Raw genomic sequence first — 25,621 nt, 5'->3', positions numbered from 1 at the left:
CGGGTAAACGCGAGAGCTCGGGTAGGGTGGGAAAGGGAGAGACAGGTGAGCAAGGAGCCGCTGCCCAGCGCCCTAACCCACTCACAGGTGCCAGGCACCTCGCAGGGGAGGGAACCAGGCTTCTCCTCCGCCCCTGTCCCTGGTCACCGCCCAGAATGGACCAGCAGGCGGGAACTGTCTCTGGGCCAGTTCTGAGCTGGGCTCCCGGGCTTGCAGGCTCTGCTTGGCTGCCCACCACACCCTGTTGCCCCAGAAATACCTCCCTCACAGCGCGGCCACCCCTTCCTGGAACTGCCCCTCCCTCCCCAAATCCTTCCCCCAAGGGAGCCTTAGCAATAACCCCTGGCTGCCTGGTCCCAGCCCCTGAGTTCCAATCCCATTCTTAAGGTTGCTGGGTGCCTTACTTGCAATTCCAGGTTCTGCCGCCAGGGGGCGAGCGGTGCCCGCATGGAGAGAGGGCGGGGTGAACGCACCTGCACCCCTATCCTATCTGGCTGCCCTCCCAGCCGGGAGGACGGGTCAGTAACACAGAACCCAGAGGCCCTGCAGCCTTGGGGGTCCCTTGCTCAGTGCACTGTCAGTCCCAGCAGGAGGAGCAAGGCAAGGCTGGGCTGAGGGTGACACTGGGGCCTGAGAGCTGTCCCCTAACCAGGAGGGCGGCCAGCAGGAGTGGCCGGCAGGATGGTGGTGACGACCACGGTGCCTGCACTCGGGGACCCCGGGCAGCCTGGAGTGCCTGAGCACCTCCAGACCAGCCATGTCCCCCCCGGGCTGGGGGAGGCGGGCTTCTGGCAGACCGAGGCTGACCTAGCCCCCGCCCCAATCTGTCCCCAGTCTCAGGAGTCCCCCCGCCCCAGCCCCTAGGATTTGCCTGGTGTGTTCAGATCTCACTGACCACTCTCTTTCCGCCACAGGTCCCCCACGGGTTTCCCATCATCAGGAACTTTATCCTGAGCAGGAGACCAGGTGCCCTGGGGTCCCGAAACCCTCAGGCCCTGGTGCCCAGGCCAGGCTGTCCCCAGGATTCCCAGGTCCTGGGGGAGCAGCTTGGGGCAGGGTGGGCGCAGAAGCTAAAGGGCACAGCAGGTTCAGTCGCCACCTGTGACGCTGGCATTCCGTACCGGCATCAGTGCAAGTCCGGGCTGCTCCGCTTCTGACCCAGCTCCCTGCTGATGGCCCGGAGAAGCAGCGGAAGACGGCCCAGGTGCTTGGGCCTCGCCACCCACATAGGAGACCCAGATGAAGCTCCTGGCTCCCAGCTCTGGCCTCGCTCAGCCCTGGCCATTGTGGCCACTTGGAGAGTGAACAGCTGATGCAGATTCTGTGTGTCTTTCCCTCTCCCTCTCTCTCTCTGCAACTCTGCCTTTCAAATAAACAGAACAAATAGTTGGGGGAGGAGAGAGGGAGGGGGAAGCGGGGAGAGTGAGGGGAGAGAGGGGGGGAGGGAGGGGGGAGGGGGGAGGGGAGAGAGGGAGAGAGAGAGGCCTTAGAACCCAGCAGGAGGGGATCAGCTGTGTGACCTCAGGTGCACCCCTCACTCTCTGGGCCTCAGTGTCCCAATCTGGGAAATGGGCTGGGGGTGCACTAGATCTCCATCATGGAACATGAGTGGGTCAAGCCCTTCGTGAGGGGAGACTGGGCCCAGGCTAGGAGGCCTCACCTGGGGGTCACCTGTGTGGCCCAGATGGCCCACGGGGACCCCTGCTCCAGCACAGTGGGAGAAATCACCTCCCCGGCCCCCGCTCCCTGCCTCCCCTCTCACTGGCAGAGCTGGAGCCCGGGGAGAGCCGTTCACCTGGAGGGGCCCAAGCCTGGCGGGGCGGGGCAGGGCAGGGGGTGGTTGAAGCCCCTGGTGGTCCGGGAGCAGCAGGTGCCCTTGCCCACTGGGAGGCCTTGGCACTGGCTGCTGGCCTGGCCGCCGGGGTAGCGCACCCAGCTGGCCATCAGCGTGCGGTGGAAGCTCTCTCTGGGGGATGCTGGCCGGTGCGGGGATGTCCTGTGTCCCTCGCTGGAGGGCTGAGGGGGCACCATGGGTAAAATGGTGGGGGCCACAGGGTGGGCCCCACCCCCTTCCCATCAGGCCTGGCTGCCCTGCCCAGTCCACATTCCCCAGTGCACCTGCCCCAGACCACGCCCACCTGACCTCACTCCTCCCAGCCTCACCTGGGGATGAGGGGAGGTGGGGACGAGGACCTGGTCTGGGGGCCAGAGGGGCCTTTGTGTCCAGCCTTGCTGTCCAGAGCTCAGATCGCTCCCTCCTCCCACAGCGCCTGCCACAGCGCCCCCAGCGCACCCCCACATGGAGAGGAGCAGGAAGGTGGGTGGGCTTGGTGCCGCCTCCCACAGCCCCCTTTCCACTCCAAAAGCCCAGGCCAGAGCCCAGGGGGCCAGGGGAGTGGGGAGTGGGGGACGGGGCTTCATCCCTCTGCCCTCGGAGCTCAGCAGGTGCCTACTATTTGCTTGATGAGGTAGAGTGGAGCGGTGGGGGCTGGGGCTGTGTCTCCACCTTCCCGCCAGTTTAGGATCAGGGGGTGGTCATTGGGTGCAGCTGTTGAGCCAGGGTCTGAGTCCTGGCCCTGAGTCCTACGGGGGACGTCCCACCCGCCTCCTACAGAGAGGAGTGCTACAGCGACTGCGCACCTGCCAACCCCCCTCTCCGGGGGGCCTGGAGCCTGGGTTTAGACTGGCCCAGCCCTGGGGCGAGCTGCTGGACAGGTGACCTGGGGGCTGTCTCTGCGGACCCACCCAAGCCCCGGGCCCCCGCCCCCCATTCAGGGGCCTCTGGAGTCAGCTGGCGGGGGGTGTCATCCTCCTGCCTGAGCCACAGGGGCGCCCTTGCTCCGCCCCCACCCCACTCACCCAGTCCCGTCCCCGGCTGGACCTGGGGCAGCAGCAGCTGGAACTGTCCGTCCGTCATGGAGCCCCACGGCCAGGCCCAGCTTCCGGCCCAGAGGAGGCTCGGCGTCTGCGCGGGGCTGGGGGCGGCTGCTTCCGGCCCCTCCCAGGTGCCCCTTCCTCCTAGGCAACGGGCTGGGCAGGTCTGGGGGCCCATTCCGCAGGCCCAGGGACCAAGCTGAGCCCGGACACCCCCACCCCACTCCGGAGGGCCAGGGAGGGGCCGCCGTGGGCCCCGCCGACCCCGGAACTCTCTGCACCCTCCGAGCCCCAACTCTGTCTGTGACATGAAGCTCCTTTTAGACAAGTACAATTTTTAAAAAGTTTTTTTTTATTTAATATTTGAAAAGGAGAGTGGCAGAGAGAGAGAAGGAGAGGGGGGGAGAGAGAGAGCAAGAGAGAGCTTCCACCCGCCGTTCACTCCTCAAATGACCGCAACAGCTCGGGTTGGACCAGGCTGGGTCTCTCGTGTGGATGGCAGGGGCCCAGGTACCTGGGCCATCGGCAGGGAGCTGGATTAGGAGCAGGGGAGCCGGGACCAGAACTGGCGCTCTGACTAGTTGCTATAGAAACTACAGTAACCATAGAAACGGGGAAGAACCAGAGAGCGGGCGTCGGGGTCAAGTGCGTGTCCCAAGGAGCTGAGATTCCTGGCACGGGGACAGGGCGTAACCCACGTGCTGGGGTGGGGGCCGCCGATGCAAACCCTCTGGCGGCACTGCCAGGCTGTGGGGCGGGCGCTGTGGATGCCAGCATCCCAGAGTGAGGGGCTGGGGTCAGCTCCCTGCTGACACACCTGGGAGGCCGCAGGGCCCCTGCCACCCACACAGGAGATCCGGATGGCGTTCCAGGCTCCTGACTTCGGCCTGGCCCGGCCCCAGCCGTTGCAGGCAGTGACGGAAGATCTGTCTCTGTCACTCTGCCTTTCAAACAAGTTAAAAGTACAGGGGTATACTTGTGCAGAGTAGCGAACACTGGACAGTGGTAACAGGCGACTGTGTTACTGGCTTCTGGACGTACGATCTGCATTTTGTGCCCTGGACCTTGGGTTCTATGACACTGTCCCCAGGCGCCTCGCTGGCTACGGAGGGGACGTCCCCAGGCCCCCTTCCCCTGGGGACCAGCTGCACCCAGGCCTGGCCACCTGCTGAGCGTTCTGGACTCCTCTCCTTCCTCTGCCACCCCAGCACCCGCCCCCTCCACACATGCATCATGGCAGGGCAGGCTCTGTAGCCCCCTGGTCTCCCCAGTGCCCTCGGCTCCTCCTCCTCGCCCCCTCAGCCCCACTAACTCCACCCTCCCTTCAAGACGTGGCTTGGGGGTGGCTGCTTGGGACTCCCACATCCCATATCGGGGGGCCTGGGTTCAAGTTCTGCCTCCGTTTCCAATTCCAGCTGCCTGCTAATATGCACACTGGGAGGCAGCAGGTGGTTGGGTCCCTGCCACCCACGTGGGAGACCCGGGCTGAAGCTCCTGGCTACCCCCCCCACGTGACCCCAGCTCGGGGTCAGCAGGCTGCTCTGGGTTGCCCCGCCCCCTGGTCCTCCCGGCCACACCCCTCACATGGACAGAGCAGTGAGCAGGCTCTCCAGGGGGTGGCTGACCCCGGGCTGGGCTGGGCTGGGCTTTTAACCACGTCCCGGGGGTCGTGGGCTCCACCGCCCTGTGCACTCCCAGGGGCGGGCTCCACCTGCAGAAAGGCACCCGGGACACCTGGGCTTGGAGGGTCTTGGCTGGGAGGGGCTGGGGTCGCGAGGTGCAGGAGAGGCCTGCAGGCACCAGGGAGCCCTGGGCTCCCCGAGACGCGGCCCCCGGTGCCGAGCGCATTCAGGGCCACAGGGAGGAGCCAGCCGATCCGCATTTATTCACGAGGGCCCGCGCCGGGCTCCTGGGGGAGCTGGGGACACTGGGTTCCATCGCGGCGTGCGGCGGGCAAGCCCGGGAGCCCCCGCTTTTCCAGGCCGGTGGTCCGCACCTCTGCAGGCCTGTGAGTACGAGTGCGCTTGCGCGCGGACATCTGGCAGCGGTGCACCGGCGCCCCCGTGTGGCTGAGGCGGGAAGCACAGGCCTTGCGGACGAGCTGTGGTTTGCTGGTTTGGAGTGCGGATTCTTGCGGGTGATGGGGCCCCAGGGCAGTGAGCTGTCCAGGGTCAGGATTGGCTGTGCTGGAGGTCCTGTGTCTACCACTGCATACAGCAGGTGCTCAGGGGAGTGGATAAAGGCATGAGCCAGGGGCTTGTGCAAGAGGGTTCGAGGTGGGGGTGGACTGATTCTCCCCTCTCCTGACATGGCCCATCCCCACAAAGGGCCTAAGTCCAGGGACAGTGGAGATGTCCCAGAAGCCCTCACCCCGCCCCAGCTGCCAATGGGCCAGACAGAGGGACAGAGCGAGCTCAGGCGACAGCCCCCTGCCCTCAGCAGGCCTCCTGAGATGAGCAAGCTTCCGGGCAGGGCACCCTGTCCACCTGCCTCCCTAGCAGGAGAGCTCAGGCAGAAGAGAGGTAGGGATGGGGGTGGGCCTGGCCACGGCGCTGCTCTGGGAGCGTGCTGGGCACAGAGTCCAGCTCAGGGGCTGAGGCTGGGGAGGGGGTCCGGGCCCGGCTCACAGCCCACGGGCAGAGTGGCGGCCTCGCTGGGCGGGATGTGATGGGTCGCGTAGCGCGTCTGTCTGAAGGAGCCGATCCGCAGCTGCTCCGGGGTCTCGCCCGGCCACCACAGGCTGGAGCTGGACGGGGAGAAGGAGGAGAGGCGCCACGTCCCTGCTGCTGTGCCCCTGGGCAGCTGGACGCCTGCCTCCTCCAGGAAGCCGCCGTGACTACCCTGGCATCAATTCAGGGGCTCAGGGGCACAAGACAAGGCCAGGGCCAAGGACAGACACCCCAGAACCTGTCCCGAGCGTCTCGGGTGCGAATTCCCCGGCCCAGCCCCGCGCCGCAGTGTGGACAGAGGGTGGGAGAGGGGCCCGCGGGGGGCGGGGTGTCGCCACTCACAAGCGCACGGTGGAGGCAGCAAGGAAGGCCAGCAGCAGGAGGCCGGCCAGGGTGCAAAGGATGGAGGTGATGACGATCATGCCGCCGCTGCGCCGTCCCGGCCACGTGTCAATGGTGCCCGGGGCCTGCCCTGCACACAGGGGCTGCTCGCAGGCCGCCAGTCCCCTGCCTCCCTCGGCCCTGTGTCCGCACAGCCCAGGGCTCCCAGCCCCCTACTCCCACCTCTGCAGCCTGGAGCAATGGGAGGGCCCAAGGGAGCACCCGACCCCCAGGGGCTACCTTGGCGCAGAGTGATGGGGTCCGACCACCTGGTTTCAGCCACCGGGGAGCCACTAGTGTCCATCAAAAGGAACTTCACTCTGGGGACAGGGGTGCAGTGGGGGACGAGGGGTGAGACTCAGGGCAGCCAGGCCCAGAGGGGGAGGTGGGGCTGTGGCCAGGGGCGAGCGGGAGCCACGGACCCGGCTGCTGGCACGGAGGGGAGCTGGCTCTGGTGGCCACTGGGGGCGGGGGTTAGGAACATAAGGCTGGAGGCTGCGCCCACTGGCAGGGTAGGTGAGAGGGCAGGGGGAGGCGGTGGCCAGGCGCTGTGCGGCTCCCCCCATGCTGGGGGCCAGCTCCAACCTGCAGACACGCCGATGGTGCCAGCCTGCTTTCCCGGGCTGGGCTCAGCCCCAGGTTTAGCTTCCTGTTGGGATCCAGCCTGAAGCCACTTGGCTAAGCCGGTGCCCACCTCTGCCCCTCGGACCTCCTGCCCCTACAGTGGGGAGGTGGGGGGCAGAGGTGAGGAAACCATGGAGGGGAGGAGGGGCAGACACCAGACTGCAGCCAGGAAGGGGTGGGGCCCTGAGCTCCCTGTCCCAGACCCCCTCCCCCCCCAGAGACAGCCCCAGTGCCAGAGCCCTCCAGGGGGGTGTGGGGTGGGCAGGGGCAGGACCCACCTGTAGGGCCCCGGGCCGGGGAGCGGGGCATTGCAGTACAGCTGCTGCCGACAGCCAAAGTCATTCCCCACCCGCAGCAGGGCGACAGGGCTGCCGCCCCCCGGGGGGTCCTCGCAGGGCAGCTGGGCCAGCGACAGGGGCAACGTCATGTAGTGGCCATGGGTGCGCAGCTGTGGGGAGGCCGGGATCTCAGCCAGCGTCCGTGGGTTCCGGAAGTCCCTGGAGGCTGGAGGGCAACGGGATGAACAGTGGGGTGTCGGGGAGAGACAGGCCTGGCTGTGTGGGTGGGGGGTCCCGACTTCACCCCCCCCTCCCCCAGCCTCCCAGCCCCCACTCTGCAGGGCACCATTGCCGAGGGCCACCACGAGCCAGACGGTGCCAGCCGCTCCGGCGTGCCGGTTGAAGACGCAGCGCGGCTGCTCTAGCGAGAATGTGGTAGCCGTGACCTTCCCTTCCAAGTCCCAGGCGGTCATCTGCGGCGTGTAGGGGATCAGCTCTGTGGCCGTGGGGGTCGAGTCTGAGTGGCGGCGGGTACAGATGGGCCCCACGCCCCGGGCTCTGGACTGCTGCCCCCACCCGTCCTGGGACCCTCACCCCCCCACTCACCCAGGCTGCAGCTCTGCAACACCCGGCTCAGTGCCCCCAGGATCAGTAGCCACAGGCGAGGCCAGCTCCTGGGGAGCCTCATGACCGCCTGAAGCCTCAGGGGCCGCTCTGGCTGCCTCCGCCCCTCCCCGACCTCGGGCCTGGGCCAGCTGGTTAGTCAGGCTGCCCGGGAGAGGGAGGCCGGGCATCAGCTCCTCCCTGCCTCCCTCCCTCCCTCCCTCCCCAGGGAGGGGGCTGGCCCCTGGGAGGTGGAACCTGAGGCTCAGGGCCTCATGCCTGAGATTCCTGCCCCTCGGGTGCCAGGAGCCTCCCCAGTGGGAGCAGAGGGCAGAGCGGCCGCACCCTGCCTGCCCAGTCCTCGGGACGAACTTGAACTCTGACGGTGACTAACCCTCCCCTCACGCTTGCTCCTTTCTTCTGCTTTTGTAGTTTTGGAGACGAAATTCACCTAGCACAGAACTCACAGCTCTGTGGACTTCAGTATACATCAGCCACCCCACCCCCCTGCCATCCACGGCCCCAAAGTAGATGGAAAATTCCAGAAACAGGTGTGCGTTGTTCTGAGTGCCACAGCGCAACCTTGGGCCAGCCACCCTGCTGTGTCCAGCCCGGGGTGTGTGTGTGAACCAGCTCTTGCCCAGCGTGTCCACTCTGTGGACACTGCCCTCCCGTGTGTCACCAGACCCTGCAGGGCTGGGCTTTCTGCTCTATCTAGGGAGTTATCGCGTGTACGCACAGAACAGTATCAGGTACTCACAGAGGGCAGGGGTGTCCGGGGAGGGTCCCGTCCTCCGCCAAGTCACTCCTTGCCCCGGGGACATCCTCTGGACAGCAGGTCACACGCAGCTTTTTGTGTCTGATTCCTCCTGTCCCTTTCAAGGCTGAGCTGCGTCCCACGGCGCGGACACGCCTCACTGGTCACTGCCTGTGGTTGGGCCACGTTTTGGCCATGGTGGGTCCTGTCGCCGTGAACAGTGACCTACAAGCTTCTGGTGGGCACGCTCACAGCCTGCGGGTGTACGCCGAGGAGTGGGCCGCACCTGACGCCCCCGTCACAAGGTCACCGGGGTCTGAGGGTCCAGTTGTGTGCGTCCTGTCCTCTGGCACCCGGGCCACGGCAGGGTTCTGTGAGCACGGCCATCGCGGTGGGCTGGATTTGCGTGTCCCCGAAGGCTGACCCCTGGCCACCTCCCTGTCCTACAGCAGCGTCCAAGTCCTTGTCACCCGCTGTTAGGCCGTGCTGGCTTCTAGAGTCCCTGACGCTCTCACTCGGCGTCAGGAATGTGAGTGCTGCCGGAGCTTCTCCCACCCCTGGCTCGGCCTCCCTGGGTGGAGGAGCTGACGGGGCCGCACTGGGGCCCCCAGGCTCAAGGTCTGGGGTCTCCACCGGGCCCGGCTGCCCTGTTCCTCCAGGCCACTCAGGGCCCTGGGCCCAAACACCTGCGCTGGCCTGTGTGAGGCCTGGACGTCCTACAATTAGAAGGGAAAAACGAACTGCTCAACAGGAAAAAAAAATACATCCATCTTCCTACCAGAGGTTGCAAAATAGAATTTATTGTATTTTCAATAGAGAAGGGGGCTCCCAGAGGCAAAGGTGCCCCTGGCCCTCAACAGGCAGGCAGCGGGGTCCTGCCCGGGGTAGCTGACAGTCCCAACAGGGTCACGGAGTCGGGATGTGCAGGACGCGGTCCCCCAGCCTGGCCTGGCCGCCGGCCCCGGCTCTGCCACCCGACGCAGCTGAGCCCCGGCCAGCACCGCCCGCCCCTCCAAGCCCCCACTTCTTTACGCAACTCGGCAGCACACTCGCTAACATGGGAACGGCTGAGACGGGCACGGGCATGGGCACGGGCCCTGTGCAGGGGGTGACGCACAAGTTCCACCGAGAGAGAGAGCGCAGCCCGGGAGCAGCCGCTGTGGGCGTGCAGCGGGCAGGCTCGGGCCCCAGGGAGCGGCCTGCGTCCACGGCACACGGGTCCTCGGCATCTGCTTCTCAGATGGGGGCTGAACGGGTGGCAGCCGAGACCCTGCTCTGATGCAGCGGGAACCTGCGCCAGCCGCCAGTGGGGTTGGATCTCACACACGCACGCACACACAGACACACACACAGACACACACGCACATGCACACGCACGCACACGCACACACACACACGCTCACTGCTGACAATCATCTCAGGGCCTGCTAACTTTGGCTATCGGGCATTTATTGCAAACAAACTCTGAGGTAAAAGAAGCTGGCCCGGAACCCACGCCCGTCCCCGGCTGGGCTGGGTGGTCTCTCCCCGCCGTGGCGCCAGGCCCCAGGCCACGTGGCCCAGCACAGCCTCCGGAGGACAGAAGGACCCAGCGCACTGAGGTAGCTGCGGCGTTAGCCCCACCAGCACAGCCTCGGGGCTGCCCGCTCCCCACACAGAGCCCTGCCCAGAGGGGAGGGCGAGGGAGGCAGGGCCAGGCCGCAGTCTGGCTTCGGGGGAGCACCCTGTCCCCAGCGTCCAGCCTCAGGAAGGCACCTTCCCGCCCGCCCGCCCGCCCGGGCAGCAGTGGGCGTCACTGCTGCTCCAGGCAGTCCTCGGTCACGCCCTGGGCGGCCAGCTCGGCCAGCACGTTGGGCAGGTAGTTGGGGTCGGGGTAGCCATGGCCGGTCACGTTGCGGTCCATCTCGGTCTTGTGGTGGATCTCGTTCCACACCACCGTGTCGGTCTCGCCCGTGGTGCTGGACGTGCCAACCGTGAAGATGAGGCGCCTCTTCCAGGCCACTTTCAGCAGCTCCAGCACCTGCGGGGATGAGGGGCGGGGCTGGGCCCGGCGCTGGCCTCCACCATCACACCACCTGGGCACTAGACTCCGACAGCCAACCTGACGGCCCAGCAGGCCCTCCCACCTCGGTCACCCGCGCTGCCGTCACTCGGGCTCCAGCCAGAACCCCGGCACCCTCCCGGCCGAATCCTGGCCTCGCTGCCTCCGCCCCTGGCCACCCGCTGGGCCACCTCGAGTGGGGGCCTCCGCGGCGCCTGGGGAGCTCTTCCGGACGGGGCACTGGCGAAGCCCCCGCACCACCGCAGGCTGGGCTCCTCCCGCCCTCTCCTAGGTGGACTCCCTGGCTGTCCTGGGGGCCTCGTCCTGCGAGTGGCCTGTGCCATCCTGACTTCAAGCCTGCTGGGGGCCAGCCTCTCCTGCTCACTTGAGCCCCAGTGAAGGCTGGGCCACCTCTCCCTGGCCCTGGCCCTGGCCCCAGCGCAAGTCCCCAGAAGCAGTGGCAGAGAGCGCGTGGGGGCTTTTACCTTGCGGCCCTGGGCGTTGTCTGGAAGGTAGCACTGGCGGGGGAAGCCTCTGGCGGTGAATGGCTTTCCAGGGTTGGGGTGCTCGGGGCCCTGCAGGGGAGACACAGACAGCAGGAGGGAAGTGCTCCGGGAAGGCCCAACTGGCCAGCCGCAGGGGCTCATGGTACATGGCCAGGCCTCCTAGGCAAGGACCAGGCAAGCTCCCACGTGACCAAATACAGCCCAGCACTTCAAGACCCAGTGTGAATGCGGCCCCACCCACATCTGCCCTCCCCGGAACCCGCGCCCCTCGGCCGGGCATGAGTCTACTACCATCTCCCTCTCCATGATACCAGGAACCCTGGAGATCACCCCCAATTCCTGGGCCTGGGCTTTTTTTTTTTTTTGAGCCCATCCATAACACCCATCAAGTACTCCAAGATATGGATGGAGGGGCCACTCCATGGCGAAGTAGGTTAATCCTCCGTCTGTGGCACTGGCATCCCACATGGCACCGGTTCTAGTCCCGGTTGCCCCTCTTCCAATCCAGCTCTCTGCTATGGCACCCACATGGGAGACCAGGAAGAAGCTCCTGGCTCCTGACTTCGGATTGGTACAGCTCTGGCCGTGGCGGCCATCTGGGGAGTGAACCAACGGAAGGAAGACCTCTCTGTCTCTCCCTCTCACTGTCTGTAATTCTACCTCTCAAATAAATAAAATCTAAAAAAAAGAAAGAAATGGATGGAGCAGGGGTTGAGAGGCCAACTTGATGGACAGGCAGATGGGGTGAGGGGCGGAGCAACGGGGCCACACCCACATGACCCCTCCAGGGCGCTAACTGCCAGGAGCGATCACTCTGAGCCCATGGAAGAGAAGGGCACCCCCACCCACACCCTGGAGGTGGGGGCAACCATGTGATTCAACAAAACCCACCCCTGTCCACAGGCCTGGTCCCTGCTGCCCCCGAATCTTCCCACTTGGTCCAGGCTTTGAAATCAGTCCTGGCTCAAAGCAGAACCGAAGCGCCAAACCTCCTGTCCCTGGGCCTCTGGGGCCTCGCGCTTGGATTCCTGACATCCAGCCCTGGCCCTGCCACTCCCATTCCCGCCTGGATCTGGTCACTGAGCTGGGCTCTCGGGAGCAAGGGTCCGGCGCCCCCCACAGCCCCTCCCTGCCGTGCTCGGGCACCTGGAGGGCTCCCCGGCTCTCCAAGTCCTCTGCCGTGCCCAGGGCAGTGAAAACGACTCCCCTGGCTCAGGGAGGGGCTGGGCGCCACAGGGGCTCCTGAGGTCCAGTCCTGACCCTCCCTAGGCAGGCCTTCAGGGAGCTGGGCATCCTGGCCCCTTCTGGGGCATGCTGGGAAAGGCGCGGGCCCTCACCTGGATGCCGTGAGCAATGCTGTAGACGATGAGTATCGTCCCGCAGTCCTCGTGGCCCGGGAGCGACACCTGGAACTTGAACACCTCCATCTTCCCCTGGGGCTGGGTCCCGGTCTTCTCTCCGTAGATGGCCTTGCAGGAGGGGCACTGCAAGCTCCCGTCCTGGAACAAGGCAGAGGCCCAGGCTGAGAAGGGGAGGGGCCGGCAGGAGCAGGCCGGCCCTCAGCGCCTGGAGCCCCACGCTCCTGACTCGAACCGCAAACGCAGCACTGGATCCGCTGCACGCGGCCGTGCGGGATGGACGGGGCTGCACGAGGACCCACCGCCTCCGACACGGAGTCAAAGGGTCCGCGCGTCGGCCTTCTGGGAGCAGTCCAGACACACTGAGAAGCACGTATGGGGAAAAATCACCTCCCGACAAAGCAGCTCTTGACGTGTGTATAGCGCCATTACGGATGAAGATATTGTTCCAAGCAAGGAAGTGCTGGGGTGCGGCTTCTTTCTCATACAAGAGATGGGGCTCTGGTGCCTGGGGGCCTTGAGCCCCGGGACCCACTTCTGTTTCCCCTACTCATTCGGCTGCTCTGTGTCGGCCCCGTTCACCAAAGCGATTCCACCAGAGTGGCCACCGCGGGAACCGGTTCGCGCCCTCCTTCGATAAGGGTCCACTCCAGTTCAGCTCCACCACAGAGCAGCCGGGCCTCAGCCCTGTGTCTGAGTGTGGGCTCGCACCTCCCGGCAGGTGACCCCGGACACGGCCCCTGGGCCTGCTCCCCATCAGCACATGGCCGGCCACAGGGGACACCGTGGAGCACAGAGGCTGTCCTGCTCCGAGGAGGGGCCAGGGCTCCTGTCCTAAGGCAGGGGCGAGCTCAGCTGAGCTTTCGACGGCCACTCGGTCAGCCTGGGCCCTCGATGGTCTTTGTGTGGCTGGGTCAGCCCCTATTGCCGCCCCTCACAGCAGCATGGGGGGTGTCACCCCAGCCCGCCCCTGCCCCGGGCACCTTGTTCCCGTTGCAGTACATGGCCAGCAGGCACAGCAGGTGGAAGGCGTGGCTGCACTTGGCGAGGCGGCCGACGGCCACGGGCCCCATGGTCTTGCTGTCGGTCACGTCGCTGTACCCAGATGCCACGGACAGCTTCTCCATACAGATGATGCAGTCCTGGAGGGGACCAGACACAGGGCGCGCTCGCCAGTGCTCGCCAGGTGGCAGGCGGCGGAGAGGCCTGCTCCACCGACCAAAGCCGGCCGCGCGTGCCACGGGCGGGTGACTGGCACATACGCCCAGGAAGGACTTGCCAGAAACACAGGCCTGAGGTGGCAGAGGGCGCCGTCGCGTGCCCAGGACGACGGCGAGGCTCTGGGAGCCGGGCACTGTGGAGGACGGGACCAGGCACCTCCAGGGGGCACAGGAGACGGCCAGGCTCTGGGGCTGGGGCTCTGACTTGAGCATCAGGGGCCCGGTGAGGTGTTTTAAATGGGGGCTCTCAGAGCTCAGACAGGAGCCCAGGGCAGGACAGGACAAGTGTGTGGGAAGTGGGAGTGCAGAGAGGGTGAGGGGGTGCAGGAGGCCGGCTCCAGGCCCGGATCCAAACCTGTACTGACCACACTGCTCTCGGCCCTCCAACTGCAGGACAGAGGGGAAGTCCAGAGCCCTGGGTTCTGCGTGGAGCGGGCCGACTTCGACCTTCCCCACCTACCACCCCCAGGGCTAGGGCCCCCAAAACGTGGCTGGGCACAGAGGTCCAGGTTCTACTGGGGGACTGGGTGGACACAGCCTGCCTGTCCCCAGGACCCCCGACTCCCCGGTGATGCGGGAGGCCTTGGTCAGGACCATAGCTCGAGTGGCCAAGCCTGGCCATCGTGGGAACGCCTGGCCGCTCTGCAGTGCTAGATCAGGCACCTGGGCATGCGCCCTGCAGGCGGAGGGAGACCGGGGTCCTCCTGGGCTGGCGCCCGCCCGGCACACACCTCATCGGGGGGCGACTTCAGCTCCTCGGTGTACTTTCTGATCACCTGCTCTGGCTCTGGCTTCGGAGTCCCCCCTGGAAGAGACAAGAACAAAAGTGGGGCCCCTGGGAGCAGGAAGTGGAGAGGGCGAGGGTGCCAGGAGGAGGAAGAAGTCCAAGCTGCGGGGAGGAAACGTCAGAAGGGCTCAGACAGAAGGCAGCGTGCAAGACAGGACAGAACATTCTGCAGCCCTACTGGGAAAGCCCGCTCAGGCCGCCCATCGGAGGAGCAGCACGTCCCTGCTCGCGGAGCCGTGAGGGAGCGGGCTCTGGTGGCGCGGCTTCCTTCAACCTCCGTTACTCCCGCAGGGGGATGGGGGCATGGAGAGGGTTCGAGTCGGCGTGTGCCTGGAGCCCAGCGTGCGGTACTGTGCACGCTGTCACCATGGACCGCCGGTCTGGGAACATGGTGGGTCTCACACACCCCCAGGGCGGGGATGCGGCAGGAAGCACACCCTGGCTGCCCTGCTCCTCATCTGCGGGCAGGTCTGTGACGCCAGGGGGAGCCTGCACCTGCGGCGGGTTAGGCTGCTACTCAGGATGCTCCGGGGGGCCCGTGTGAACCCCTTCTGTAGTCTGCTTCCTTCAGCTCCCTGCTGACGCCCCAGGAAGACAGTGGATGTGCCCCAGTACTTGGGTCCCTGCCACCCATAGAGAATTCCTGGCTCCTGGCTTTGCCTACCCCTGGCTACTGTGGACATTTGGGGAGTGAGCTAATGGACAGGAAGCTCTCTCTCTGCCTCTCCTTGTCACTCTGCCTTTCAAAAATAATTTAAAAAAAAACAAAACAAAAACAAAGAAAGCGGTAACTGCCCCACCTAGTGAGAGAATTAGCACAGCCCAGGCCTCCCCCAGGTGGCAGCAGCAAAACCATCAGAGTGGTGGCCAAGCCCACACAGGGAGACACGGCAGGGAGGCCACGCGTGGAGGCCACGGCAGCCCCACGGAAGGCACCCAGGCAGAGGCTCCTGGTTTCCCACCGCGGTCCTCCTCTCAGCCCAGAGCGGCTCAGGTTTGCACACAAGCTCCCAGCTGTCACCTGTGGCAGACCGAGCCTCGGCGGCTGTGCCCCGTGGCCGGGGGGTGGGGGCTGGGGTTTCTGCAGAGAGCCCACAGCAGACAGGCTGGCGTGGGGACGTCGGGCCACCCGCGGCTCCATTCCCTGGTCTGAAAGGCGGATGCCCAGCAGCTAGCAAAGCTGACCTTGGGTCAAAGGCGGGAGCTGACCCAGACACCCCACCTCCTCTACACCCCGACACGCTCCTGACCCACACGGACTTGGAAGAGTTTGTGGAAAACAGAATTAAAAGATTAAGTTTACTTTGAAATTCATGCATACTGGAAGGGGGAGACCGTCAGAAAGTTCATGGAGAATGAGCTTTATGAAAACAGTCGTAATTTCAGTCTTTTGCACCACAACACGTTTACCTTCCAATTCCATTTTCCATGAACTTTCTGAAATATCCTGGTACACATAAGCCATCCACACGCAGCCCCTCCCCCATGCCGGTGCCCCCCAGAGGCCTCCAGGACCACTCTGCTCACTGGGCCGAGAACGATCCCTGTCCGTGGGCACGCTAGGACTGAGGGGAGCCCGTCTTGCAGAAGGCTTGGCAAGCCCGCGCCCCATCTACCGGGAGCAGCCCCGCCCACCTCCGTATCCCCTCCCCCTACGTGCGGGTCACTCGTGAACTGAAAGGCTCTGTCCACAAGCTGCGTCCCTCCAAGGGGCCAGGCCAGAGGACCACCAGCCCCAGGAAAGGGACATCTGAGCTAGGAAAGCCCAGGGTCTGTCAAGGGCCACGGGGAGATGGTCCCCACCTCCAAGGTCAAGTGTGAGTGCAGTGTGCAGAGTCCGGGCCTCGCCCCTGGCCTGGGGGTGGGGGTGGGACCACACCAGACTAGAGCAGCCAGCACTAGATGGTGCCAGGGCCCGATTCCTCTTCCTCGCCAACACACTGAAGCAGGAGGTACAACTGGGCAACAGAGAACCTGCGCCAGATCGCAGAGCAGGCAGAAATCTCACTAGTGCAGGACCCCCCCACAAACCTCAAAGCCGCCAGCACGTCCACGGCTCCCACACCCTTCTCCCTGGCTGCTCGACCCACGGTAGGCACACAGGTGGCCAGGCAGGGCAGCGGGCCAGGCTCACAGAAGGGACACAAGTCCCCTGGTCCTGACAAGGTCCCAGGTCTCACCCACATTTTAGTGTTCACTGGGGTCCTCAACCATCAGCCCTCTCGCTGCACCTGTGCCGGGAAGGATTCCCAGGGGCCACCTCTGCTGCTGACCAAGGACAGGCAGAAGGGCCGCGGAGGGCCCTGGAGGGGAGAGGAGAGCGATGGCGCAGGACAGGCAGAGGCAGCGAGGCTCGAGGCGGCTGGGCAGAGGCCAGAGAGCGTATGCGAGCAGGAACTACCTTTCACGGCCATTTTCCTCAATCTCTTAACTGAGCTGTGACTTTTAGAGGCCAGGCGGGAGGCGGGAGGGCTGGTGGGCTGGGGTGCGCGGCTAAGACACACAGGGAGTCCGATGGCTGACATCAACACACTCGTCATGCCTACATGGGGTGCGAGACCAGACATGCAGGGGGGAGAAATGTTAGAAGGAGGCATTCGCCACGTGGCAACCACACCCTGCCGAGCCCCAGGTGGCTCTGTGAACGGCCATCAGGACCCGCACGTCTCCCTGGGGCGTCTGACCTCTGCGGGCAGCCAGGGTCCACCACGGCCGGTGGGACAGCGCTCCAGGCCCGGGAGCTGGTGCCCATGACCCACAGGCCTCTGTGCAAGCAGCCGCCCAGCCCATGCCCAGAACATGCAGGGGGGACCAGGCCCAGTGCTTCATGAGGGCAGAGGCCAGCGCACCATCTCCCAGTGCCCAGCATGGGGAAGCAGACAGGAGAGGCGACGTGGCAGGGCACAGCCAAACTCTGAGGACAGGACGAGGGCTGTCCTCCCCAGTGGCCCCGTTGTGCCCTCATGGCGCCCGGTCACCCTGCCCAGGGATGCTGCCTGCCTTCCATGCCCATCCAGTCTATCAGGGACCTCGCTGGGGTGCGTGCATGCGAGGCTGCCCCTCGGGCACCACACTCAGGAGTCTCTGTTGGAGCAGCAACGCTCCCAGACTGCAGCCTGCTGCTCTGGTGCCCGGGGGAGGTGGCAGAAGCAGGCAGTGGTGCTGATGGACAGACAGAGGGCCGCTCCCCCCAGAGCTCACTGCACCCCATGCCTGGGGAGCATGCCTGGCTGGGCCCTCACCCTGTGCTGCCGTCTACACTCCCTGCTGGCCCTAGGGTGCTCACCTGCCAGACAGCCTGCTCCTGGCACGTCCTTGGCCTACCTGGCTGTCCAGTCCCAGTGCTCTCTGTCACCTCCCCAGGGAAAGGCTCTCAGCTCTCTGGCCCTGGGGCTGGGCACAGTGGGGTATCTGGCCCTCCAGGAAATCCAGGGCCCCACTCCCTTCCAGGACGGCCTGGGCAGACAACACTCTTCCACCAGAGGGGATTCAGAGAGGGGAAGGGCGGCCAGGCAAGTGGCTGTGGCTTCTAGAAAAACAAAGGCGCTCAACCCGACCTAGGTGCCTGGCTGGGGCCAGCTGAGGCCAGCCACCAGCCTGGGTGGCCTGGCCAGTCGAGCCCAGGGCTCCGTGGCAGCCGCTCAGTAGGAAACTTGCTCAAGGGCTCGCCAGGAGAATGAGCCTTAGGCTGGGGCTCAGCTGCTGCCCTGCACCCCAGCTGGCCCGTTAATGGTCACCAACAATGCTGCCAACGCCCCCGAGCTGTCCCTGGGCTCAAGTGCATTTCCCTTGGGAACCCAAAGGCAGGTGGGCAGAACCTCAAGCAGGCACAGGTGACAGGAGTGGGCGAGCAGAGACAGGTGCACTCCCCTGAAGCGAGCCCTGGGCCTCTGTACTGACCTTGTCCCCCAGCAGCCCTCTGGCACTCCCTCTCCGCCCCACCTACAAGGGCCACGGCCCCCTCCCGCTCTGGCCGTTGAAGTCACTCCTGCACCTGCTCTGGCTGACTGACGGCTGTCTGTCAGCATGGGTTGAGGATACGGCACTTCCAGGGCAGTGCCGGGCCCACGGGAAGCCCTCAGGGAGCCCGTGGAACAAAGTCGTCCACTGTCAGCCGCCACCACTGCCTGCAAGCTGGCATCACGCACGCCTGCCCTGACCCACACAGGCCCTGCCCCTGAGCTCAGGTCAGACAGAGGCCTCACCACTGGGCCTGGACGGGAAGCAGCCGGGCTCTGTAGCTCTGCCTTTCCGTGGCGAAGCCTGAGCCCCCCATGCCCAACACTGCACAGAAGCAGCACACAACGGGTGGGAGGGGCATCACGACACCACGCCCCCTCACCGTGAGGGCTGGGGGACACCCCTAGGCTCCTGTACCCCCCAGATAACTGGACAACTCCAACAGCCACCACAGCCTGCCGTCCTCACCTGCCAGGGCCCCTAGAGAGCCAAGACCCCATGCAGACTCATTTCCCAATTTGCCCACTCCGGGGGCAGCCCTGTGTACACTGGCCTCGGCTGGGACCTAAGCCTGTCCCCAGGCCCTGGCCTCCCCGACCCCGTGTCATCCCCACGTGACCCCTGCTTCCTCCCTGCAGGGCAGGCGGCGGCCAGGTGACAGTCCCAGAACCAGGCTGCACCCCACAAAGGAGACTGCTAGGTAAGGCTGAGCACCCCCAGTCCACAGCCAGCTGTCTGGACACCTGCCTGTAAAACCCCGCCCCCGGCGCCCGACTCCTGGAGCCGTAAGCACAGCGCCCAGTGAGGCCACAGGCTCCTCCTGCTCCCCGGGAACTGGCCAGGACCCCCTTTCCCCAGGGCCCTAAACACAGCTCCCGCCAACCTGAAACGCGGGGCAAGCAGCTGTCCTGGCCCAGCCGGGAACAAGTTCCTGTCTCCCCGACGCCGGGCTGCGTCTGGCGCAGCAGCCAGGACGCCCCTTGCGACGCCGGCCTGCACCCCTCACTGGGGCGCCTGTGTTGAAGTCCAGCTTCCACTTCTGATCCAGCTTCCCGCAAATGTGTCCCCTCAGAGGACTTGGGTCCTGCTATCCGTGTGGGAGACCCAGAATGAACTCCTGGCTCCTGGCTTCATGAGCCTGTTGCACGCCTTTGAGTACACCAGCAGACAGATCTGTCCGTTTGTCTTTCAAGTAAAAATGAATATATAAAAATTAACCCCAGGGCTGGCGCTGGGGTGCAGCAGGTTAAAGCCCCAGCCTGCAGCACCAGCATTCCATATGGGCACTGGTTCGAGTCCCGGCTGCTCCACTTCCGATCCAGCTCCCTGCTAATGCACCTGGGAAAGCAGCAGCAGATGGCCCAAGTGCTTGGGCCCCTCGGTCATGTGGGAGGCCTGGAGGAAGCTCCTGGCACCTGGCTTCAGATTGGCTCAGCTCTAGCTGTTGTAGCCATTTGTAGAATAAACCAGTGGATGGAAGATCCGACTGTCGCTGCCTCTCTCTGTAACTCTTTTAAATAAATAAGTCCTTTTAAAAAAAATTAAAAATCGTCGGATAGCCCAGGACTGCCAAGAGCCAAGGTGACAGGGACGCTAAAGATCACCTGGATGCAGTCAGGAGCCGGCCCTCAGCCTCGGCAGAAGAAAACCCAGGCCCCCCGAGCTCCACTCAGGTGGCCACGGCGTCTGTGTCAGTGCCTGGGTCGCACTCCTCTCCCTGCCAGGCTCTGCGCAGAGGCTGATGAAGATCCGGGCCCTTGGGCCGGCGCCGTGGCTTAACAGGCTAATCCTCTGCCTTGCGGCGCCAGCACACCGGGTTCTAGTCCCGGTCGGGGCAACGATCCTGTCCCGGTTGCCCCTCTTCCAGGCCAGCTCTCTGCTGTGGCCAGGGAGTGCAGTGGAGGATGGCCCAAGTTCTTGGGCCCTGCACCCCATGGGAGACCAGGATAAGTCCCTGGCTCCTGCCATCGGAACAGCGCAGTGCGCCGGCAGCAGCGCGCTACCGCAGCGGCCATTGGAGGGTGAACCAACGGCAAAAAGGAAGACCTTTCTCTCTGTCTCCCTCTACTGTCCACTCTGCCTGTCAAAAAAAAAAAAAAAAGATCCGGGCCCCAAGCGTAGCCCCTGCTGCTGCACACACACACACACGCGTGGTACCGGCTGACTCACTAGGCACCCAGGCCGCAGGGTGACCTGCGCTGGCAGGAACTGCCTGGCCAGCGCGTCCCGGCTCCTTGCACGGCCCCAGTAGGGGCGCTGGCGGCTGAAGCGGGTTCAGTGCGGCCTCCTGAGCAGGGCTCCCCTCCTGGGCTCCACCTGGGCAACTCCAGCCCTCGCCCTCCCCACAGCTGCCTTCTCTGGACTCCGGGCTTCTCCGTCTGTCCTTCTCTTCCGAGCGTCCTGCCCGTGGGCTCTGTGGGCTCCCGCCCTCCCACAGCGGGCAGAGGGCACCATCCCTCCGGCTGCCCACCTAAGATGACGGCCATGCACGGGCTGTCCAGGGCCAGCTCCACGGTCTACACCACAGCCACTGCCCATACACTGCTCCCTGGACTCAGACCAGAAACCCAAGGGTGAGTCTCAATTATTTCCTCAAACACAAAATGGGAATAAACCCATCTCCGGGAGTCCCCTCGGGACGAGGACACGAGCACGCACAAGCGAGGCCCTGCGACGCCCATCACGGCACCAGCCTGGCAGTGGGGCCCCGCAGGCCTCTCTCTCCTACTTCCACTCTTCCCTGGGAATGTTTAAAGTTGAAGCCCCCTCCCCCCGGCCCCCGAGGTGACCCTGGCTGTGCAGGAACTTTGGGGAGGGAACCAGCACACAGATTTCTCTCTCTCTGGCTCTCTGCTGCCACTCATTCAAATACATTTTTAAAATCTTTAAAAAGAAAAAAGAAGATGGACAGATAACAAAACCTCTCTGGGGTGGGGAGCTTCTCTCCCGACAAGGGCCATTTGTATATTTATACAAACATCACTCTTGGGCCATACGGAATTAGCAACTTAAAAATCAGCCTGCTGTAGACTTGTTCCATTTTGAGTCCCGCCTGCGGTCACTTGGGCAGGCCCAGACCAAACGAATCCTGCAGGTCTTGTAGGGCCCGGGGATGGGACGCGCCCTGCCCTGATAGACGCTCTCAGGCCGCGAGGTAACTACAGCCCCGGAGGGCCCCTTGACGGGAACGCTCAAGGCACGCAGGACAGGGAATCGACTTCACCTGTGACTGAATGCATGGAAAAGTAAGAACGGTGAGAAGGGCCCACCGCAGGGCGCCTGTCACCCGGCCCAACTCCCCCAGAGACGAGAGGGGCCGCCCAGGGCTCGCCCGCCTGCCGTCCCGAGGACCCAGCAGTGACAAGGCACCCACCCCCGCCCGGGCCTCCCCACAGCGCCCTGTGCAGGGCACCTACCTGCGAGCGCCTGCTGGACCCGGCTGGGCTTCGGCATCTGCACGGGCACAGTGGCAGGGGCACTCCCGGGGCTGCTCGAGGGGCCGCTGGGGACGGAGGCGCTTGGGGAGAAAAGAGAACAAAGCTGACGGGGTGGCATTGACTCAGCTGACCAGGGCAAGGGAAGCAGCGAGCTAAGAACGGGGACTCGGCCGAGCGACAGCCCCCGCCCCCGCCACTTCTGCTTTGCCCAGCCGCCTCTGCGGGGGCAGGGAGGCCTTGGGGTTGGTTTCCCTGGGCAAGTCAAACCCCGGAGACAGCCCGAACGCGCTTGGAGCTCACGAGTTTCAGCACACCGAGGGCTCTGGGTGCGAGGAGACTCGCTCGGAGAAGGTGGCAGCACCAGCACCAGGACCGACCCGTATCGGAGCCCCCGTGACGGGGCTCAGAGGAGGACACGGCACCACCCCTGCGGCTTCCAGCCAGAACTGCCCGACCCCAGGCCCATGGGGGGATGCACCGGGCACACCAAGCTAAGGGACACCGGACCAAGGCCCTCTTCAGAAGCGGCACGGCTCCAGAAGGCGAAGGCAGGCTGGGCGCCGCTGTTGTCAGGGAGTCAAAGAACAACAGCTGTGTGCATGGGGGAGCCCTGGGCAGCATCCAAGACGTAATGAAAAGTAGGGAGGGGAAAAAAATAAATTAAAGCCTTTGGTGGAGGCCACTGCTGTGGTGCAGCGGGTGAAGTGCCGGTTCTGGTCCTGGCTGCTCCACTTTGTTTTGTTTTGTTCTTCCGGGTCTCCCTTGTGGGTGCAGGGGCCCAAGCACTTGGGCCATCCTCCGCTGCTTTCCCAGGCCACAGCAGAGAGCTGGACTGGCGCTCACAGGGCCGCCGGCATGGCAGGCCGTGATTTTAACCCAAGGTGCCACAGCACTGTCCCCTGCTCCACTTCTAATCCAGCTTCCCGCTAACGGCCTGGGGAAAACAGCAGAACATGGCCCAAGCGTTTGGGTCCCTGCACCTATGTAGGAGACCCGGAGGAAGCTCCCAGCTTTGGCCTGGCTCAGCCCCGGCCGTTGCCACCCTCTGGAGAGCGAGCCTGCAAATACAGATCTTTCTCTCTCCTCCTGTAACTTTCAGATAAATAAATCTTAAAAAAGCAAACAAACAAAACAAAAAACCCCACAAGCCCGCAGTGAGCAGCGCTGAGGCAATGCTAACTTCCTGGTGCTGACGACCGCGTCACAGCCACTGGAGACGTGAGCACCCAGCCAGGTGAGGGAGGCCGACACGTGCGTCTCTAACTTTCCCATAAATCACAACGTAGCACAAGAGCAAGGCTCTGGGTTTAAGTAAAGGCCCTGCCTCCCACGTGACTACACTCAGCTGTAAAAACACGGCCAGGCCGGCGCTGTGGCGTAGCAGGTAAAGCCACCGCCTGCAGTGCCAGCATCCCGAATGGGTGCAGGTTCTAGTCTCAGCTGCTCCACTTCCGATCCAGCTCTCTGCTATGTCCTGGAAAGCAGCAGAGGATGGCCCAAGTCCTTGGGCCCCTGTGCCCGTGGGGGAGACCTGAAGAAGCTCCTGGCTCCTGGATCAGCTCAGTTCCAGCCACTGTGGCCACCTGGGGAGAGAAGCAGGAAGACCTCTCCCTCTCTCTCTCTCTGCCGCTCCTTCTCTCTGTTTAACTCTTTCTTTTCTTTTTTCTTTCCTTTTTTTTTTTTTTTAAGATTTATTATTTTACTTGAAAGTCAGAGTTACACAGAGAGAAGAGAGGTCTTCCATCCACTGGTTCACTCCCCAAATGCCCGCAATGGCCGAAGCTGCACCCATCCGAAGCCAGGAGCCAGGAACTTCCTCCAGGTCTCCCATGTGGGTGCAGGGGCCCAAGGACATGGGCCACCTTCTATTGCTTTCCCAGGCCATAGCAGAGAGCTGGGTTGGAAGTGGAATATCCCATCTGGGATGCCAACATTGTAGGCGGTGGCTTTACCCGCTACACCACAGTGCCAGCCCCAACTCTTTCAAATAAATAAATCTTAAAAAAAAAAAAAAAAAAAAAACAAAAACACATCCAGGAAGGAGCCCTGCACTGCAAACAGGAGGCCAGAAGGCCCAGAGCGTGCCGGCTCCTCCCCCAGCCCCCAGCTCCTCCCCCCAGTCCCTGGCTCACCCGTCCGTCCCTGCTCCCTCCCTGCTCCCTCGGAAGCAACAGGAAGGGTGTGAAATCCTGGCTGGCACACTCCCTACACTGGCGCTCCCCTGGACAGGTCCAGTCCCAGCCTCTGAGGGGTGGCTTGTGTCCACCAGGCTACCCCAACATGGTCAGCACACCAGCCCTGTGCGGGTAACACAATGCCGATGCCTCCAGGGCTGCCCCACGCTGGGGACTGCAAGGAGAAACCCGCATGCCCTCGGGAGCTGAGGCTGCAGGGCCTCCACAGGGGCCAGAGCACAGCAGGTGCTCCCAGATGTGCTGGGCCAAGAACAGTCTTTCATTTCCATGTCATGGCTGTTCTTTCCCAAACGAGACTGCCCGTGTGACGAGGACAGAAAAAGGGCAGAGGGCTGTGCTCAGCGCCTCCCAAGCCCATGACAAGGACAGGACGCGGAGAAGCAAGTGTGGGGCTGGAACCAGTGCACAGCCTTGCCTCTGCCCAGCGTTCGGAGTCACCGGGAGCATCCCCTCCCCCTTCCTGAGTCTGTTTCCACTCTTTCCAGTCTTTGTGGTCCTCAGGTTCCCCACGGGAGGGCATTCAGGTCTCCCAGGAACACAGCTGGAGCCCTCAGCTAGGAGGCCAGAGAGCAGAAGCTGGTACATGGTGGGCGTGGCCTCACTGGGCAGGGGCTGGGCAGATCCACGGTCCCTTCGAGAGATGGGTTCCCTGGCTGCCCCACAGTGTGGAACACATCTGGGGAGAAAGGCTAGTGTCAGGCTCCATCAGCAAGACCACGGCAAACAGCACCCGTGCGGGACGCCTCCCGCGGGCAGCTCACCCCGCACCTGGGGCCAGGAGCCCAGGTCTGCCGAAGAGCCTCCAAGTGTTGCCCCTCCTCAGGCCCCTCCCCTGCGTTTCCCGGCTGTGATCAGTGCAAGGACGCAGTGCCTCCCAGGACAGACAGGACCTCAAAGGTCACCGACCCCCCACCCCGATACTCCACGGGCTCAGTCCCGCAGAACGCTCCCCAGTGTGGGCGCCAACTGTCCCACAGTGTCCTCCGAGAACTGCTGGGCTGCACCCGGCATTCCTGCCCGAGACCAGCTGGAGGAGCTCCCACACGGAGCTGAGCACAGACCTGCGACCTCTGGGTCTCCTAGGCAGACAGGGGCGTCACATCCCCGACTAGGGACAAAGCCAGGGGGCTGCGGAGTAGGGACCCCCACAGCCTCGCTTCAGCCCTTACATATGGGAACGCAGGCTGGCGGCCAGCACTGGGCAAGGGAGCACAGGAGACTGGCGCCCTGCTGCGGCATGTGCGTGAACAGCAGCTGCTCCATCTAGGAGATGAGGGAGGGGCGGGGGCTCGGGGTGCCTGCATCCTGTATCGGAAGGTCTGGGTTCAAGTCCCAGGTCCATTCCCACTTCCAGCTTCCTGTCAGTCAACACCCTGGGAGGCAGTGCCGGCTGCACCTGGGCCCCGTCACCCTGGTGGGAGACCTAGACCCAATTCCCAGAACCTCCTGGCTTCAGCCTGGCCCAGCCCCAACTGTTGGGAGCACCTGTGTCTACCTTTCAAATAAAATGGAAAATTAATTAATTTATACAACGGGAGGACTAGAATTGTGGCATAGCAGGTAAGGCCTCTCCCATATGGTTGCTGATTCGTGCCCCGGCTGCTCTACCTCCAACACAGCCCCCTGCTAATGGCCTGGGAAAAGCAATGGGAGATGGCCCACACCGGTGACCAGGATGAAGCTCCTGGCTCCTGGCTTTGGCCTGGCTCAGCCCTGGCCATCGTGAGTCAGAGCTCTCTCTGACTCTCAAACAAATAAATATTTTTGAAAATATAATTTATAGGCCGGCGCCGTGGCTTAACAGGCTAATCCTCCGCCTTGCAGCGCTGGCACACCGGGTTCTAGTCCCGGTGGGGGCACCGGATTCTATCCCGGTTGCCCCTCTTCCCAGTTCAGCTCTCTGCTGTGGCCCGGGAAGGCAGTGGAGGATG

The 25,621-nt window shown here is 64.1% G+C and overlaps 2 protein-coding genes across 5 annotated transcripts in view; both read right to left on the bottom strand.

The window, feature by feature from the left end:
- Window positions 1-5,448: 5,448 nt before the first annotated feature.
- LOC133750235 (uroplakin-3b-like) lies at window positions 5,449-7,593 on the bottom strand. 2 transcript variants are annotated; one of them, XM_062179707.1, is made up of 6 exons: window positions 7,433-7,593; window positions 7,161-7,322; window positions 6,827-7,052; window positions 6,165-6,244; window positions 5,886-6,015; window positions 5,449-5,620 (listed from the first exon to the last, which is right to left on the bottom strand). In XM_062179707.1, exons 1-6 carry the CDS (start codon window positions 7,512-7,514, stop codon window positions 5,461-5,463), a joined length of 840 nt encoding a protein of 279 aa, XP_062035691.1. In that variant the 5' UTR covers window positions 7,515-7,593; the 3' UTR covers window positions 5,449-5,460. The 2 variants fall into 2 exon arrangements, with proteins under 2 accessions (XP_062035691.1, XP_062035692.1); XM_062179708.1 differs by having other exon boundaries at window positions 7,173-7,322; window positions 7,433-7,592.
- Window positions 7,594-9,978: 2,385 nt separating this feature from the next.
- The window catches only part of DTX2 (deltex E3 ubiquitin ligase 2), a 33,661-nt gene continuing 18,018 nt past the window's right edge, over window positions 9,979-25,621 (bottom strand). For 2 of the 3 annotated variants that reach the window (XM_062179704.1, XM_062179705.1), the window contains 7 exons: window positions 21,475-21,575; window positions 16,500-16,640; window positions 14,043-14,116; window positions 13,075-13,233; window positions 12,071-12,232; window positions 10,713-10,802; window positions 9,979-10,206 (listed from right to left, as the gene is read on the bottom strand). In XM_062179704.1, the coding sequence (XP_062035688.1) occupies window positions 9,979-10,206; window positions 10,713-10,802; window positions 12,071-12,232; window positions 13,075-13,233; window positions 14,043-14,116; window positions 16,500-16,640; window positions 21,475-21,575 (955 nt within the window). The remainder of the gene's footprint in view (window positions 10,207-10,712; window positions 10,803-12,070; window positions 12,233-13,074; window positions 13,234-14,042; window positions 14,117-16,499; window positions 16,641-21,474; window positions 21,576-25,621) is intronic. The other variant, XM_062179706.1, reaches the window with a different exon arrangement.

Source organism: Lepus europaeus, chromosome 21 (assembly GCF_033115175.1).
Source record: "Lepus europaeus isolate LE1 chromosome 21, mLepTim1.pri, whole genome shotgun sequence".
Classification (NCBI taxonomy): domain Eukaryota; kingdom Metazoa; phylum Chordata; class Mammalia; order Lagomorpha; family Leporidae; genus Lepus; species Lepus europaeus.
The sequence above is the reverse complement of the archived record's forward strand: the minus strand, read 5'-3'. Positions and strand labels throughout refer to the sequence as shown.

Excerpts from the sequence above, each read along its gene's own strand:
- LOC133750235 (XM_062179707.1), bottom strand. The coding sequence starts at position 7,514 with ATGAGGCTCCCCAGGAGCTGGCCTCGCCTGTGGCTACTGATCCTGGGG. Across the intron at positions 7,053-7,160 it reads CGGCAATGGTGCCCTGCAGA|CCTCCAGGGACTTCCGGAAC; the intron begins GTGGGGGCTGGG and ends GTTGCCCTCCAG. Across the intron at positions 6,016-6,164 it reads CCCCATCACTCTGCGCCAAG|GGCAGGCCCCGGGCACCATT; the intron begins GTAGCCCCTGGG and ends CCCTGTGTGCAG.